The following is an 18,652-nucleotide window of genomic DNA, read 5'->3' as shown; positions in this document are numbered from 1 at the left end:
AAATTTGACGGAGGTATGACATTGTCATAAATTCGTAAGATGCGGTATGACATTGTCAATTTTAAAAGATGAGGTATGAAACTGTCGTAACCCCAATAGTTGAGGTGGTTTTTTGTACTTTACCCTTTTTTTTCCCTTCAGTTTTTCTTTAGTTTTTCATTTCTTCCATTTAACAGAGGTTGTTATGTGAAAAGTTACTAAAATTATTTTGGTTTGAAGCAATTTTTCTCCTTTCTTTTTCATTGATCATCAAAGTTTCAAAAATAATAATAGTTTGAAGTGTTCCTATTCTGTACAATGGCAGTATAAATAATAAGATTTTTAGTCCGATTTTCATTAAACGCCTGACTAATTTAGTTAGTACTATATGGTGACTATTTATCTTATCCGACTGAAATAGTTAGTACAGTCCGAGTTGCCAAACGAGGCCTTAGGCTTCTTTGTACCATACTTGACTAATATTGAAATTATTAAGCACTAGTAACTTTATACCTTCAAAGATCCACTGAAATGTTCATGCTAAGGCACCCTTACCAAAGCATAAGAGTTTCTCTCCAACCAAGAAGTCAATCACAGCACGACACGTGTCAACATCAGAGTAAAACTCCTAGAGTCCCACATCAATCGCGGGTGAAAGTCAGAGACTGTCATCAAGTATAAAAGAAGACCATTCTTCGACAATTAATCCCTAATGTCATTATTGTACTTAAACTCATCATCAGAACCCATTAATGATGATTATACTTGAACCTATGCATTGTGTAAACTCTTCACTATTAATGAGAACTCCTCTACCCCGTGGATGTAGCCAAACTTAGGGTGAACCACGTGTATCTTGTGTTTGCTTCCTATCTCTATATTATTCTCACCAGGTGACGGGCATTTTATGTTGTTCCAAAACCTTGCTGATTTGTGCATCAATAAGGCTCGTTATAATCGAGTGTTAGCAGCATCGATATTATCCTAACTTAACTATTAGTTATTAGGTGTTGAATTTTATCACTAAAGGCTTCGGTCATCTTCAATAAGGAACTTTGACCTAGATAAGTATACGAGTCATCATGGACCTTTCTTAGTTGATTTTGACAAAAAAAAGGACCTTGAAGTTGAAGTTTCTTATTTTTGGCATCCCAGCAAAGAAAAATCTAAAAGAAGTTCATGATGCTGCTGTCGCATAACCAAAACATTCTCTCGTTATGTAACGAGAAAGATACTAAAGCTCTCAACAGTGAGTGAGTATGATAGCTATATATAGAAATCAAGCAACTTGAGTTTAATACCTAAAACAATACTGTAATATTAGTATGAATTCAATGTATTGGTATGACACTCAAAAATTTAATATAATAATAAGTTATATTCACTTTCAAAAATTTAATTTTCTTTTTAGTATTTAATTTTCTTTATTAGGCAACCTGGTTTTAGTTTTTATTTTATTTTAAGATAAAAGGAAAATAGATAAGAGATATGAGTGGTATTAAAAGTAGAGGAAGCATGGTCAAAGATATGTAGACAATATGACTAAGAAAAGAGATACCAAAAGAAAACTAAAAACCACAAAAATGTTGTAGCTAATATTATAAAGAGTGGTTGCGTAAATCTAGAAGTAGAATTCTAATAATATTTGGGTATCAAATCCCTTTATAACTTGTATTACCTGTAGGGCAAGCAAATTCCATGTAATTAGCTAAACCAATAACCTTCAAAGTCCTTAAGGGGTTGTTTGTTTACGGAATATGTGTAACTTGGAATAATTCTGGAGATTGGTTTGAATAGGCTTGTCTTTCCCTCATTTAAGGATCACGCTTTAAATCCTACTAGTGAAGGTGTTATACTAATTAATCTAGTTCTTAATTAACTTTGTGTTCATTCTAGTCCGGTCAATCAAACACTACCTAAAATTACTTAATTTATCTGCTTGAGATAAGAACAAGGCTACAAATTTTGAATTGTTAAAGCTGTAGTACAATCAAAAGAACTATTTGATAGAATGCGTGGATTATGCCAGTTGGTAGAGTAATAAGTCTGTCCTTTTCTTGCAGACAAATTCAAATTCTCGATTCTCATTTACTAGAGTAATTAATTCAAAATGTTGTCTTGTCAACAAAACAAAAATGAAACATAATTTAGGAATTGAATCGCCTCCTGAGCAAATGGTGGGTAAATGGTGGCAAATGGTGGGGATCCTCATAATCACATAACACGGACTGTTGAATTTTGATCTAACGATTATAATTATTATAATTTTATAAGGACCCTCATATTTATAACTGCTGGATCAAAATCTAACGGTCTGTACTGTGTGGTCACGAGGATCCCCACCATTCAGGGATCCAATTCCCATAATTTATCCTCTGAAAAAAGCGCGCACACACTTTATTTATTATCTATGCATTACATTACAAGCAGCTGACAGACACCTGCTAAAAACAAAGAGATGAAACCCATGAAGCGTTTCTGGAACTTATTCTTGGACTTGCTCACCACCTGTGTATGTATCCTCACATCTTCATGCCTACAAACAAGCAATAAATTTCCGATGAAGCGAAGAATCCGACAGAAAATACATTTACTATATAGCAATTTGTGCACACGAATATCATTGCTATTAAAAAAATGGCATGGGTTGTTGGATTCGTAGATGAAAACTACGTAAACTCAAAATGAAAAAAAAACTACAAGAGATGATGATGCTATGAGATAATTATCTCTACCTATTTAATCCTCCATCGGCTGCAGCCCGGTGTCTGCGCACGCTTGGAATCGTTGCTGAAGACTGATTTTATCTGCACGATCTTTCCACAAAAGAGTTCTCCACCAGTTTAAATCTCCTCTAATCTCTTTAATAGTCACTGCATGACGGGCTGCAAAGGGAGGCTTCACCAACCTGGGGCAGTTGCTCACCACTATCCTCTCTAGAGCTGACAGTTCTGCTTCCCTTGAACAGATAGTCCTTAAATTTTCCATATCCCTGACTTCTATGGTTTTCAACTTTGGAAGCATTTCAGGGAAAGTTTTCGTGATAACCTGCTTCATCCTCCTGCAGTCACTCACCTTGATTTCTTCGAGGTTTGGAGCCAGTCGAAGTATAGCAAAAGATATGAGATTCTTTAGAAGTCGACATCCCACCACCTGGATGGTCTTTAAATTTTTAAGGCATCCTCTGGGGACTATTGTGTCCAACAAGGTTGCTAAGTTATCCAGGTGACTCAGAGCCAAGTGCTCCAAATTTGGCAATGTGCTCCGAAGAGTTGTTTCGCTGACTAACAATGTAGTTATGCAGTCGCAATTTGATATGGTGAGCGACTTCAAGTTTGGCAGGCCACACAAACTCTTGTTAGTAATTATATCAGATAAACTACTTATACCTCCGCATGTGAACAGGTCCAGGGCACTTGCTGTGCTCAATAGCCCCTCGAGGTCTCGATGCAAGAGGTCAACCCCTCGAAGGATGATTCTTCTCTCATCATGCTGAGTCGGTAGACAGACTGAATAGCAGCTGCTTGGACCAATAAGAGAAGGCGCCGGGATATGCTCAACCACTATATCAGTTGGCTTCCTATATTCCATAGGTATTGGAAGACTGCATAACTCCTCGGTAACTTTTTTCACCTCATGACGCTTCTTGGCTGCAGTTTTGCTAAGTTGGTACTTGCGCCTCATATTAGAGTCAAGCATACAACCCGGGCCAAAGGGAGAATCAATGGGATCTGCCTCCAAAAGTAGCCGGCCTTCATGTTCAATCCCCTCCACCTCACGTTCGATCTTCTCAACCCTTTCAAGCCACTCTATAACTTGGCAAGGGGGGTGCTTCCCTTCTAATCTTGATACATCGATCTCTTCTGTTATATCATACTTTCTGCGAGAGAGCTTCTGCAGCTCCTCCTTCAAAGTTTGGATGTTTTTCTGGAAAATTTTTGGGGTGGACAACAGTGACCACACTGAGTTGCCTACACACCTACTAACTTCAACGATGGAAGCACCCAAGGTTTCCATGGTTTCACAATACTAGTACCTTTTTTTTATGCTTGGGGTTTGAGGGGGAGGGAGTGGATACCCTATTGGAGTTATGGGAGCTCAGATAGTTGGTTTGATATTACAAATTAATCGTTGTTAAGCATATAGTTTTATAGGCAGTGTTAAGTTGGCCATAATATTTAGAGTCTCAGAAACCTAGAACAAGCAACATAATGAGGAGCGAAAATCATCGAGGGACCAATAGGAAGCAAGGGAAAGAGAAGGAAACAAGAACAAGAAAAACTTGTTTTTAGTGACATCTGATACAAGGTTCTAAATGAGGAAAATGTGATTAAATGTTCTACTTGGCTTCATTAACTTTAAGTCCTTAGTTATTTACATCACAATGTGAAGCAGGTCTTCGTTTTACTCGGCCTTCCCGGCTCCCTGATATTCAAACAAGAACAATGCCAAGTATGTAATGACAGTCCATACTATGTCCGGAGTGGGAGATGTGATATGATATTCCGAGATTATGACAGAACCATCGGCAGTGCATTTAAATAAAAAATTGAGTAACTATACACCAAAGTTTTCCAAGTTCCTTGGAAATGACACTGCCATCGTATTTCTGGATGTTAAAACTATAGAAGCTACAAAGCACAAAGACACACTAGTCTAAGGACATACATCTGCACCAAGGAGCTACCAAAAAAACAAAGACATATATACATCTTTTTCTTGGACAGATGTCCATTGTCCACACACACACACCAACCCCCCTCCCCCTGTGCTCGACAACAAGAGCAACTTAAATATCATATATAGCGCAATGTGTGAATAGATTAATTGTCGTTAGATCAGTTTAAATTTCAAGACTCGTGTAGCAAATAGATTAAATAATACTCATCTAACAGCTATTAACATAGCGGTGAGCAAAAATGCACTATAGAACAATTGATCCAGATTAAGTTTCGTCTTTGAAATGGAGTTTTTAAGTGTTTTTAGTCCACACTTTATCAGCAAAACTAATTCAACCACTTAGTTGAAACCTGAATTGTTTTCAAAGAAGTTACCCGCCCATTTTTTTTTTTTGACCTACTACTGTGAGAAATTTTTTATTATGGCTGGAATACAGATGGTACACCACGTTTTTTTTTAAGGACAGCCAAAAACATATTTCGTTTTGCAGGAGCCAGCGGGCAGCAGCTAGCTACAGTTTCTTTCCTTCAACTTGTTCGAGTGAAATGGAAACAAACTCTATTACAAAGGTTCTATTTGAAGTTTGGCTATTCATACAATCTGTTTTATCATTTTTGGACAGAGGGCTTTACAATACGCCACTTGTTCATGCATACATGAGAATTTTTTTGTCTTGGATCTCAAGTTCAATTATTGGAGAAGGATTCACATGTGAACTGGAATCTCTATGAGTATGACCGACCGTGGACCATTCTTTTTTTCGATTTAATAAGAGATGCACTTGAAGTTGAAATTTCTTACCTTTTTGTGTAATATGTGATAAATTTTGTTGGCGCAATATAGTTTACCATTAGCATCATCGATATTGTTTTAACATAATTATTAATTATTAGGTATTGAATTTTATAACCAAAAACCTCAGTGACCTTCAATAAGCAACTTTGACCAGAAACTAGATTAGTATATGAGTCACCATGGACCTTTCTTTTCTGATTTTGACAAAACATGGACGTTGAAGTTCAAATTTCTTATCTTTAGCATGAAAGAAGTTCATGATGCTGCTGTCGCATAACCAAAACATCCTTTTTATCGGCATCTCTCGTTATGCGATGTGTTATGTAATAAGAAAGATACTAAGGGCTTCAACAATAGTTTAAGTGAGTGTGATAGCTACATATAGAAATCAAGCAACCTGAATTTGATATCTATAACACTACTGCTATATTAGTGTGAGTTCAATATATTAGTATGACATTCATGAGTTTAATATATTAAGTTATATTCACTTTAAGATTAGTTTTCTTTCTAGTTTTTAATTTTCTTTATTAGGCAACCTAAATTTTAGTTTTTCTTTTTCTCTTTTTTTTTTGGTTTGTATTTAAGAAAAAGGGAAATAGAGAGGAGATGCGGGCGGTATAAAAAGTGGAGGAAGAATGGTCAAAGATATGTAAAACATATATATAAGAGAAGAGATAAAAAAGAATTCTAAAACCAAAAAACTGTTGTAGTTGATATTATTTAAGAGTGTAATTGTGTAAATCTACAAGTAGAATATCTATAAGATCAGGGATCAAATCCCTAACTTGTATCTTGTAGGGCAAGTAAAGCCCATGCGATTAGTATAAATAAATGTTGGCCACAAAAAAAGCAAGCAATTACAAACCAGATAAGCTCCATTTTTCTCTCTTTTGCCATTCCCCTCCTACCCTCACTCTCTAAATTTTCCGTCAACAAAAACTATTTTAATTTTTTACTTGGTAAAAGTTATCCTTATTTCTTCTTTGTTTCTTACCTCCTTTTCTTTCATCACCCTTCTCCATTCTCATTTTCCTTATATACTCATATCTTAAGCACAAAAAAGGAAAATAAAAAAACTAGTTATCAAACGTACCATTTGTCTTTCAGACCAACTAATTAGCTATCTAAACCAACTTGACACACCCCGACCCGTAATGTTCACTTGGACTTCGAATCAAGCTGTGCTAGCTGCCACCTGGAAGGTGATGAAACCATAAGGTGTAGTGTAGTGGAACATGTAAATAAATTTAAACCTAAAAGTGCCTAATTTTAAGAGTGCCTTGGTGAGTGAGAATGAACCCATTTCACACGTAATGTCAAAGCATAAGTAAAGTACAGTAAAGTAGGATGAGAATTATACCATTGGAGGTATTCTCCAATACCAAGATTTGCCAAGAATCCTCGTCGATACGAAATCTCAGCTACTAAAACCTGGAGGGGCAAAAAATAAGGATGAGTGGGCCTGAGAATAAAGTTTTGTAAAAACCTTTTTGAAAACATAATAACCCCTCACTGTAAAACAAGTATAGTCTCCAAAATATACATACTACGTATAGTATAAAAATACTTACCATAGCCAGTTGTATTTCAAGAATGCCATATGCCATAACTTTCGTAAATAAATACCTGATGTCCATAATCACATATTCTCGCATAAATAAATATATCATATCGAGTGCTCATCGACATATGTTGACACACGAGTTCATGTAGAGATATTCTGACATGAACGGGACTGAGTGTAACAATGATATACGTTCTAGTACTACAATCATGTGAAACTCGCGCTATGCACAGCACATACGAGTCATAATTGCCTATAGCAATCTAGGACATGACTGTCACCTACAATGGATCTAAGGTGAGCGTACGGTGCAATGTGCACATACATGTGAAAGACTGGTCTTGGCCCAGGCGATTACTAACACCGGTACAGTAATGATGAGCAGATAACACAAATATAACCATGCCACAGTGATTCGATAATTCTAGTTGACGCAACATTATTCATGAACATAAATATAATTAAGGCATCCCCTTATAGTAAGCTTACCTGAGCATCCCGTAAGATTAATTTATACTTTCTCAACCATGAGGCAATTCTTACGAGCGTTAATTTAATTATGGCAATCACATAGAGAATTCATTACTAGATGTATATATGGAAACTAAATGAATATATGTATATATCAAAGAAAAGACCCATTCACATATCATGTTGTCGAGTCAAACCCGCCTCATAGCATCGAGAGTCCTTGTGATGTGTTTCGCTTAGAAATGAAACCATTTATGTAAATACGTAACGTATTAACTTATAAACGCGTTTTTGTTCAAAGTACAACTAATAAAGTAACTATTTTGAAACAGTCGAATTTTGGAAAACGGATTGCCGATTCGGATTCGGCTAGGGGTGGGTTCAAAAAACCGAAAACCGAAAAAAACCGAAAACCGAACCGGACCGAGACCGAAAAAAACCGAACCGAAAAAAAAACCGAACCGAAATTGTCAAACCGAACCGAACCGAATCTGACCGGTTCGGTTTCGGTTTTTGAGGCTCGGAAACCGAACCGAACCGAACCGAACCGATATATATATATATAATTTTTTTGAATATTTATAAATAGTTTAGTCATACAATCATAACAAAACAGAACCTGTTGCCAAGTTGGTTTCAGTGAAACTTTACAAGCATGGAGGCATGGGTTCGAACCCTCATGCCTCCAGGATTTGTGAGATTTTTTTTAATTTTTTAATCTTTTTAACAAAACAACCCTAACCCTCCTCCTCCTTATTTTTCATTCCGCCTAGCCTATTAATATGAATGTGAACTTTTATATTTCCTTTTTTTTTTTTAATAATTTTGGAGGGAGAAAGAAAAAAAAAAAAAAAAAAAAAAAAAAAAAAAAAAACCGAAAAAAACCGAAACCGAACCGGAAAAAACCGAACCGAAAAAAAACCGAACCGAAAAAAACCGAAAAAAATTTGAACCGAACCGAACCGAACCGAAATTTCGGTTCGGTTTCGGTTTTGAGAAAAAACCGAACCGAAAAAAACCGAACCCAGCCCTAGATTCGGCACGTCGAGAAACCTAAGGAGGGACCTCAGTTTCCTCCACACACTACCGCACGCGCCGCCACAAGGTGGCTGCACAGGCAGCCATGGGCTGATCACCCCACATGTCCACGCGCACCCACGCATCTGCAAGTACGTACGTATTCGCCTTCCTCGCGAGTTCTTAAAATTTTGCAAGTTTTTGGTCCAACTTCTAGAGCTCCAAACAAGCTCATTTCTCAACCAAAATCCATGCTTCAACATAAATAAGTTAGGAATGCAAGGAATAGATCTATACTATATCGGGGCCAAGACACGGTCAAAGTTGGCCAAAAAAATCCTCTGAAAATGCCTAACGGCCACAGTTCAAGCTTCCAAAATTTCTGGGAAAATTTCCCTCGAGATGTTTTTCTGCATCAACTCTACCAAATTTCATTGTGAAGGTTAAAGACCTTATCAAAAGTCCCAAAAACAATAAGATTTAAGGTTGAGGGCTCCCGAGACTTACCCTTGGTCAGAAAACCGAAACTCGCTGGAGTTAGCTTCGTAGATGGTGATGCACTGTTGCATCTCCATGCTAGCCGAGGTAAAGAGAGACCAGAGAGAAAGATGATGAAAGAAGGGGAAAGTGTCATGACTGTCGGCGATGGTGTTTCTGTGATAAGGGGTCTTGCCGGAGTGGGCAAGTGGTTGCATTTTGATGGTCTTTGCAAAACAGAGAAATGAGAGAGAAGGGAGGAGAGAGCTGAGAAGGTTAGAGGGAAATGGGATGTCATGGCAGCACAAGAGAGGTGAGTGAAGAAAGGGAGCTCCGGGAATGTGTGGAGGAAAGGGACACATGGCAGCAAGAGAGTGGTCCAAAAGTTTGAAAAATAAAAAGAGAGTGTTAGGAAGAGAGAAGGGACATGGGACAGGCGGGAGTGGGGTGTGCGCCCACGTGGCTCACAAAACAACCCACAAAATATCTCTAAACATGAAATTACCAATTTACCTTCGATATTCAATATTTCGTAAAATTTTAACCGTAGCTCCAATTTCGATTCCGTCTACGGCTACACATTTGTATCGTTGAGTACTTCGAGAATACGGTAAAATAGAAGCTCGTACATGACGGTCAACAAAAGTCAACAATCTCACCTCTAGTGGCATTTTCCTAAATTCACTCTTTTGAAATTTATAAAATCGTAAAATTGGAGACGTGTCGTCACACAACTTCTTCTAGTATCTTATTGATAATAACCTTCAAAGTCTTTAAGGGGTTGTTTGTTGCACGGAATATGCTTAGCTTCGAATAATTGTGGAGACTAGTTTGAATAGGCTTGTCTTTTCCCTTATCTAAGTATCACGCTTAAATGGCTTAAAATAAGCCCTACTAGTAAAGGTGTGACCTAATTAATCTGGTTTTTAATTAAATTCATGTTCGGTCTAGTTTGTTCAATCGAACACCACCTAAAATTTCTTAATTTATCTGTCCGAGACAAGAACAAGGCTACAAATTAAGTTTGAATTGTCAAAACTATAGTACAATCAAAAGAACTAGTTGATATCATATGTGAGTTCGGTCAATTGATAAAATAGTGTCTGCCCATTTTGCAGCCAAGTTCAAATTCCGATTTTCATATATTAGAGTAACTAAAAGTGTTGTCCCTTGAACAAAACAAAAATGTAACATATCATCTCAAAAAGTACAACTATGGACAAGGACAACTCCACCAGAACAAAGTTGTTGGTGTCTTAAAAAGCAAAATGCACCAACAAACAATGGTGTTATTATCTATGCATTACATTACAAACAAGGAGATGAAACCCATGAACAGTTTCTGGAACTTATTCTTGGACTTGCTCACCACCTTTGTATGTATCTCACATCTTCGTGCCTACAAACAAGCAAATTTCCAAATTACGTTAAGAATCCGACAGAAAATACATTTACTATATAGCAATTTGTGCACATGAATACCCTGGGGGCAGTTGCTCACCACTATCCTCTCTAGAGCTGACAGTCCTGATTCCCTTGAACAGATAGTCCTTAAGCTTTCCATATCCCTGACTTCAATGGTTTTCAACTTTGGAAGTGTTTCAAAAAAATCTTTCGCGATAACCTGCAGCTTCATCATCCTGCAGTCACTCACCTTGATTTCTTCGAGGTTTGGAACCAGTCGAAGTATAGCAAAAGATATGAGGTTCTTTAGAAGTCGACATCCCACCACCTTGATGGTCTTTAAATTTTCAAGGCATCCTCTGGGGACTTTCGTGCCCAACAATGTTGCTAAGTTATCCAGGTGACTCAGAGTTAAGTGCTCCAAATTTCGCAATGTGCTCCGAAGAGTTGTTTCGCCGACTAACAATGTAGTTATGCAGTCACAATTTGATATGGTGAGCGACTTCAAGTTTGGCAGGCCACACAAACTCTTGTTAGTAATTATATCAGATAAACTACTTATACCTCCGCATGTGAACAGGTCCAGGGAACTTTCTGTGCACAATAGCCCCTCGAGGCCTCGTTGCAAGAGGCCAACTCCTCGAAGGATGACTCTTTTCTCATCATGCTGAGTCGGTAGATAGATTGAATCGCAGCTGCTTGGACCAATCCGTATGGTGTACTCCTTCAACTTCTCAGCAAATCGAGATTGAACCTTTTTCATATCCAGGTCATTTGACACGGGGACCGAAATGACCATATCAGATAACTCTGCCAGAAGTGTCAAGCTGATTATTCAACGTTTTCACCAGCGTAGTCTTCCTAGAACCCCCTCCATAAACAGCAATCCTTGTAATCTCTTTAACAGCCAAAAGTTCCATAAGATGCGTTAGGATCTCTGGTGCTTTCTGACCAACAAGAGAAGGCGCCGAAATATGCTCAACCACTATATCACTCGGCTTCCTCTCTTCTATAGGTATTGGAAGATTGCATGACTCCTCGGTAACTTTTTTCATCTCATCACGCTTCTTTGCTGCAGTTTTGCTAAGTTGGTACTTGCGCCGCATGTAACGAATTTAGAGTTCGAAACACGGTTACTTTTCCTAAAGATTCTACATTATATTGAATGTATTTGAAATAATTTGATGTACTACACTTTATATGCATTTGAAATACCCATTATGTAAGGAATCATTTCAAACCAATTTGTTTTTTAGAAAATTTTATTTGAACTCATATAACATTATTCTACATCAATTTAAATTTTAAATACAAATTGTTTTTTTTACCTTACTGCATTATTATTATTATTATCAAGTATAAGATGAAAGTAACGATAAAACAAAAATCTATTATAAACCCACACTCAGTAATCAAACTCTTACTATTACACAATTTTTCTCCTGTATTCTATTTTGGCTAAAAACTTAAGGCGTTGTCATAAAATGAACTGGGAAGACTTCATATAAAACAAAAAGTTTTGTACCACATAGACGATCTCATGCAATCCTACTTGCATTCGCCCTCAGTCTCTTTTCGATTCGCATAGATGACCTGTACCACATTTCCTCGTCTATTTTGAAGCATTTGTGAAGCATAATCTTCAACTTGGTTTTGTTGTAATGTCTGTAAACTATTGTATCATGATGTTGCCATTTTCTTGACTTCAAAGCCTTTCTTTGAATGTAAGATTTCCCAGATCAAAGTAAAGGCAAGAGATGTGATGAATGTTATTGATAGCTTGAGGCCATCGTAATTTCAGCCACTGACATATTATTCCTTCAACACAAAAATATTTGTTTCATTATCCAGCGCAACACTGTAGAGGGTGATGAAGACTCCATTAAAGCAAGTGTTTTGGTGTTAGCAATGTCCTTCAGGCATCATCCTGTAAAACCAAACGATAAATTAATCCTCTTCAATTCTTACTAATTTCTATTTCTATTAAATAATAAAGAATTAAAAGGAAAGACGAGGGACCTGCTGAAAGGAGAGAACGTATGCTTTGATTTTGAATTTTTATTTTTTAAATGTATGTAAAGATAAATTTACATCTTAAATTAAATTTGCAAAGATAGTGAAGACAAACATTTTAACAAATTTAGTATGTTAACTGGATTTGAAACCATACCATCCTTAACTTCTAGTGAAGGACCAAATATATAGAGTTGCTCAACCCATGGATATCCCTACTTGGGTTTATTGGTTGTTTTGGGCCTTCTACCCTATATAACAAATATAACAAAAAAAGCAGGAAAAACAAAAGAAAATAAGCATAAATACATGGCAACAAGTAGATTTTCCCCCAAAAATTCATGGGTAGTGTCCATGGATAGGAAGGATATCATGACAACATACAACAAATACTAACCCAAAAATGTGCATAAATACCATCCATAAATTGAACTCGATATGTCGGGTGCAAATGTAAATAATTTTAACCAAAACTGCTCTAGTTGAAAGTCAAAGTTCAAACAATGACAATTTGCTTGAAAAAAAAATATTAGAATCAAATGTTCCTGCAATTTTACTCCAACTACCAAAAGCCCATAGAAAGAGAGAGAGAGGCAGAGTCATTTTCCATGTAGAAGCACTGTTCTGTCAAACACACTCTCTCTCTTAGTCGAAGCTCTTCGAAACAAGAACCTCATGTGGAGGCAAAGCCAAGCAAACACCAAACCAAACATTTAGTGCATTATTATATTCTAATTTTTTATTTTTATGAATTTTAATTTTGTTTTTTCTCTCATCTCCCTCGTCAACTTCCCTCCTTCAAAACCAAGCCAAACTCCCCAAACCAGAAAAGCAAACACCACAAGTCCCATGTCTCTATCCCTTTAACAACTCCCCTCCTCATCTCTCTCCACGTCGTAATAATATTATTAATACCCTAATATATCTCCTCCTATAGCCCAAAAACTAAGCAAGGTTAGGTAACAGATAGCTACCTTAACACCATCAAAACCCTTCCTTTTACACAACATTGCTTCTTGCAATTCTATTCTGTCCTGGTTTGCCTGATCAGACTGGAATTTGCCGTTTCCCACCCAAAAATAACATTTTGGGTGCGTATGTGTTAGTTTTGTTGGTGTCCTGAACAAAACAATAAAAATGCAGCTTCACATATCTCCCAGCCTGAGGCATGTGACGGTGTTTCCGGGAAAAGGGGTGAGGGAATTCATCAAGGTGAAAGTTGGATTAAGGCGGCTTTCGTACCGGATGCTCTTCTACTCCATTCTGTTCTTCACTTTTCTTCTCAGGTTCGCGTTTGTGATGACTGCTGTGGACACCATTGATGGGGAAAGCAAGTGCTCCTCACTAGGTACGTGCATGTACTTTCAAACCCAATATTATTCTAGCAACTCTCTATAGATTAATCTAAACAAGTACGGACAGATTCTTGTTTAAATATGTACCTTTATCTTGAAAATTTAACAACGTAACATGTTCAAGTTATTTGTAATCTTGTAGATACGAAAAGTAGTTCCTATACAAACGGAAAGGAACAAGAATTGCCAGTGTTAAGATACACACGTGAGAGACTTATCATAGATTGTTCAATATTATCTAGGTTTTCATATAAAAGCATGTCGTTTCTGTCTTGAAATTATCAATTGCAGGCAAATAATATTACAATAGTGATCAACCAATGGCTTGATTAATTTATTAATTCTTTGCCAACAAGCAATGATCTGCTAGAAAAACTTGTTCAGATAACAAAGATTCTAGTCAGTGTCAAGGTTCTAAAAAACATTAGGCGCTAATCGGACGGCGAGTTAGAGCCTAGCGCTTAGGCGGACTAAGCGGATTTAAGTAAATCTATTATATTCCGTGTAAATAAGTCTCTTACAATTTATTGAAAAAAATAAAATGCAAAATGAAAATTATCTATTTTTTGTCTAGGTGAGTCACAACCTAGACGGGTGCTTAAGGGGGTCTGGATGGGTTAGATGGGTGCCTAGGCGGTCTAGGCAGGCAACTCAGCAGGTCTAGGTACCCCTTCTTAATTTTCAAATGCCTAGACATTAATCGAGGCAGTGGCCAGCCTCCTAGCGCCTAGGCAGCGCTAGGCGGGAATTTTTAGAACAATGGTCACTGCAAGAACAAGAGGAACTTATAACATTAAACTTTTTAGTTTTCTTTCAGAAAATTGGAAAATTGGTTCTTGAAGAACTAATCTATGAGTTTTGGTTCTTGAAGAACTAATCTTTTGAGTATTGGTTCTTAAATTTACCACAACGTTGATCAATGATCATTTTAAGTAACTCAATTATAGTTTTCTTTTAAAATAAAAGACTTGAAGAATTAAATAAAGGACAAAAATTCTAACGAATGACTCATTTTGACATACTTTTAAAATGACTTAAAAGAACTTTTGGTAAAACTGATTTTTGGTTCAAAAAGCACTTTTTGAAAATGCACTAGACAAGAAGCACTTAAAGTGCTTTTTAAAGAATCCGCTTGGATTTTTACTAAGGATTGGTTTCAAAAATATTTTCACCAAAAACGCTTTCGGTCATTTTAAAAACACTTATAAACGAATCTAAAGTTATTCAAAATAATTACTAATTCAGTACTTACAAATTTTATTTTAGAAACCACTGTTCTAAAAATCCCTGCCTAGCGCCGCCTAGGTGCTAGGCGGTTGGCCACCGTCCGGATTAATGCCTAGGCGTTTGAAAATTAAGAATGGGGCCCTAGACCTGCTGAGGCGCCTTCTTAGGCACCCACCTAGCCCATCCAGACCCGTCTAGGCACCCGCCTAGGTTACGACTCACTTAGACAGAAAATATATAACTTTCATTTTGCATTTTATTTTCTTCAATAAATTGTAAGAGACTTGTTGAATACTTAAATGAATACATATTATATGCATGTTCCCCATTATTTTATTATTTTCCAATAATTCCTAATATATATGTCATTCTATTTTGTAGTTTATAATGAAATTATATATATCTTAAGTATAAACATACACTTATTTACACGAAATATAATAGATTTACTTAAATCCGCCTAGGCGCTAGGCCCTAGCTCACCAACCCCACTAGCGTTTAGCGTCTTTTAGAACTTTGTTAGAAACCAAAGCTTTGATTGAGCTTTAGTTTAAAAACAATACTCAAATTTCATTTTTCTTTGCCACTTAGTACTACGGTCTAGTAATATTCCTCTTCAAACGTAAGTGAGAGGTCTTAGGTTCGATTCTCGCAAATTTGAACCACATTATTACTAGTCTATTGTAAGGCTATGGCCACTCTCTCCTGTAGATATTATCATTGTCAAAAAAAAAAAAAAAAACATTTTGAATAAAAGATATTATCTACTAGGGGTTGGGCTTAGCATCATAATGAGCTAGAAATAATGTGGTTCAAATTTTATTTTAGTGAGAATCAAACATAAGACCTCTCACTTATAAATGAAAATAAATATCACTAGACCGTAGTACTAAGTGACGTGAATACGAATGTTAATGTGATATCCAATCTATTGAATTATATAATTAAATATGCTTCAATCTATTTAAAATCTATGGAATGATATAATTAAATATGCTTAATTATTTAAAATGTGTCTTGTCATATGTCAAGCGATATCCAATCTATTTAAAATCTACTGAATGATATAATTAAATATGCTTAATTATTTAAAATGTGTTTTGTCATGTGTGAAGGCTCAAAGCTCCTTTCAGGATCTGATAAATGTGCTGCTTGTATCTGTTGTCTCTGCAACATCATAATTTATCCCACCATAATTTCTTTTTTTTAAACCATAAATTCTGAGCCATCAGATGAACAGCATAGGACAGTAACCTGTACTCATTTTTATTAACTAGTTATAACTTGAGCGCTCAGTACAAAAACATCATTTAATTTTAACAGTTAAATATTGCTATACAGAAGACTAGACGTTAAACTTGGGACAAATAAATATAATTAGACACATTACTTCAGTTATTTGTAACACCTAATTTTTGTTATAATGGTAGGTTGCTTGGGGAAAAGATTAGGGCCAAAAATATTGGGAAGAAGAGAATCAAGGGTAATTTCTTAAACCCTACTTCTGGTTGATGAGATATTATTTAATTACTTGATTTTATTTTCGTCTATAACAATGCAATTAATTTCTGAAAGGTCCCAGAAGTAATATACCAAATATTAGACGAACCCATCGGCAAGCATGAATTACAAGGAAGATCTGATATTCCTCAGTCCTTAGACGAGTTTATGGTTGAAATAAAGGATGGAAAATTAGACGCAAGGACTTTTGCTGTCAAGCTCAGAGAAATGGTACTTCTGTTCTCAATGTTTTAGTTTTTCGAAAAGTAATTAATAAGACATTTCTCTAATCGGCAATGAAATTCCGATAATGCTAGGGTCTCCAAATTTTGGCTCCAAATTATGTCTCATGTATTTGGTGCAAGCGTATTTTGAGTTATAAGACATGGTGCATGTTTTTCAGGTCACACTTCTTGAGCAAAGAACCCGAAATGCCAAAATCCAAGAGTACTTATACCGGCATGTAGCGTCAAGCAGCATACCTAAACAGCTTCACTGCCTAGCCTTGAGGTTAGCCAACGAGCACGCCTCCAACGCGGCTGCTCGCCTCCAGCTCCCTTCTGCTGAACTCGTCCCTGCCCTCGTTGACAACTCCTACTACCACTTTGTCCTCGCCTCAGACAATGTGCTTGCCGCCTCTGTTGTTGCCACATCCCTTGTTCGCAACTCATTGCACCCTCACAAAGTTGTCCTCCACATTATCACAGACAGGAAGACATATTATCCAATGCAAGCGTGGTTTTCTCTGCATTCGTTATCACCTGCCATAATTGAGGTCAAGGCGCTGCACCATTTCGATTGGTTTACAAAGGGGAAGGTGCCGGTATTGGAAGCAATGGAGAAAGACCAAAGGGTGAGGTCGCAGTTTAGAGGCGGGTCCTCGGCCATTGTGGCAAATAATACCGAGAAGCCTAATGTTATTGCAGCAAAGTTGCAGGCACTTAGTCCCAAGTACAACTCTCTGATGAACCACATCAGAATACATCTACCAGAGGTAGCATGCTTAACAATGGTTTAATAGCGTCTAGAACATTTTATAGTGCTTCCATAAGCCTATTTTAACTAGACAAATTGCTGCATTTTCTCTCCAATTCGTGCTAATCTACACTAAATCTCAATGCAGCTGTTTCCTAGTCTTAATAAGATAGTGTTCTTGGACGACGACATAGTCGTTCAAACTGATCTTTCACCGCTATGGGATATCGAAATGAATGGAAAGGTCAATGGAGCAGTTGAGACATGCAAGGGAGAAGATAACTTTGTGATGTCGAAGCGGTTTAAGAGTTATCTGAACTTCTCTCATCCCTTGATATCTAAGAATTTCAACCCCAAGACATGTGCCTGGGCTTATGGCATGAACATCTTCGACCTAGATGCTTGGAGAAAAACCAACATAAGCCTCACGTACCACCATTGGCTTGAACAGGTGAAAGAAGTTTTAACTTTGTAACTTTCAAAATTTCCCAAGAAGAATTTAGCGAGAAAATGCGTTACTGTCTACTAAAAATCATCCTATCTTAATGCAGAACTTGAAATCAGACCTGAGCCTTTGGCAGCTAGGAACGTTGCCCCCCGGCCTAATAGCATTCCACGGGCATGTCCATGTTATCGATCCATTCTGGCACATGTTGGGACTGGGATATCAGGAAAACACAAGTTCTGCCGATGTTAAGAGTGCCGGTGTCATCCATTTCAACGGGAGAGCAAAGCCCTGGCTAGATATTGCATTTCCAAAACTTCGGCCATTTTGGGCAAAATATGTCAATTTCTCAGATAAATTCATCAAGGGCTGCCGTATCACGGCAACCTAAGTTGGATTTTCAGAGGAATATATCGAATATGTTGATGATAAGAGTTTATTGCATATGAGGCAAAGGAAAATGAGAGAGAGTTCTTCCCCAATTCACGGCGTTCAATACTTAAATGCAAGATGAAAAAACAGCAGGGGCCTCTGATACGCGGAACCCGCTTCCCTCAGTGCACATTCCTTCACCTATCACTCTGTATTCTTCTTTCCTTTTTCCCCTTACACGGTGATTAGAACTTCTGATCATACAGTTTTGTTTAACGACTATATGTTAGAAGTAGTACATGCAATAAAATACAAGACCACATACTTCATAAGATTCAAATACATGAGATAAAGAGAGTGAAGTTTGTTTCTTTG

General features: G+C 37.0%; 1 protein-coding gene across 1 annotated transcript; it reads left to right on the top strand.

Annotated features, from left to right (window-relative positions):
- Positions 1-13,341: 13,341 nt before the first annotated feature.
- LOC137714174 (putative galacturonosyltransferase 12) lies at positions 13,342-18,617 on the top strand. The gene is made up of 6 exons (XM_068453454.2): positions 13,342-13,751; positions 16,416-16,468; positions 16,561-16,716; positions 16,889-17,479; positions 17,609-17,911; positions 18,012-18,617. The coding sequence occupies exons 1-6, from the start codon at positions 13,541-13,543 to the stop codon at positions 18,294-18,296; spliced, it is 1,599 nt and encodes a 532-aa protein (XP_068309555.2). The 5' UTR covers positions 13,342-13,540; the 3' UTR covers positions 18,297-18,617.
- Positions 18,618-18,652: the final 35 nt, after the last annotated feature.

Source organism: Pyrus communis, chromosome 3 (genome assembly GCF_041283825.1).
Source record: "Pyrus communis isolate YQ-2024b chromosome 3, ASM4128382v1, whole genome shotgun sequence".
Classification (NCBI taxonomy): domain Eukaryota; kingdom Viridiplantae; phylum Streptophyta; class Magnoliopsida; order Rosales; family Rosaceae; genus Pyrus; species Pyrus communis.
Note: the sequence above shows the minus strand (reverse complement) of the source record. Positions and strands in the feature narration are given on the sequence as shown.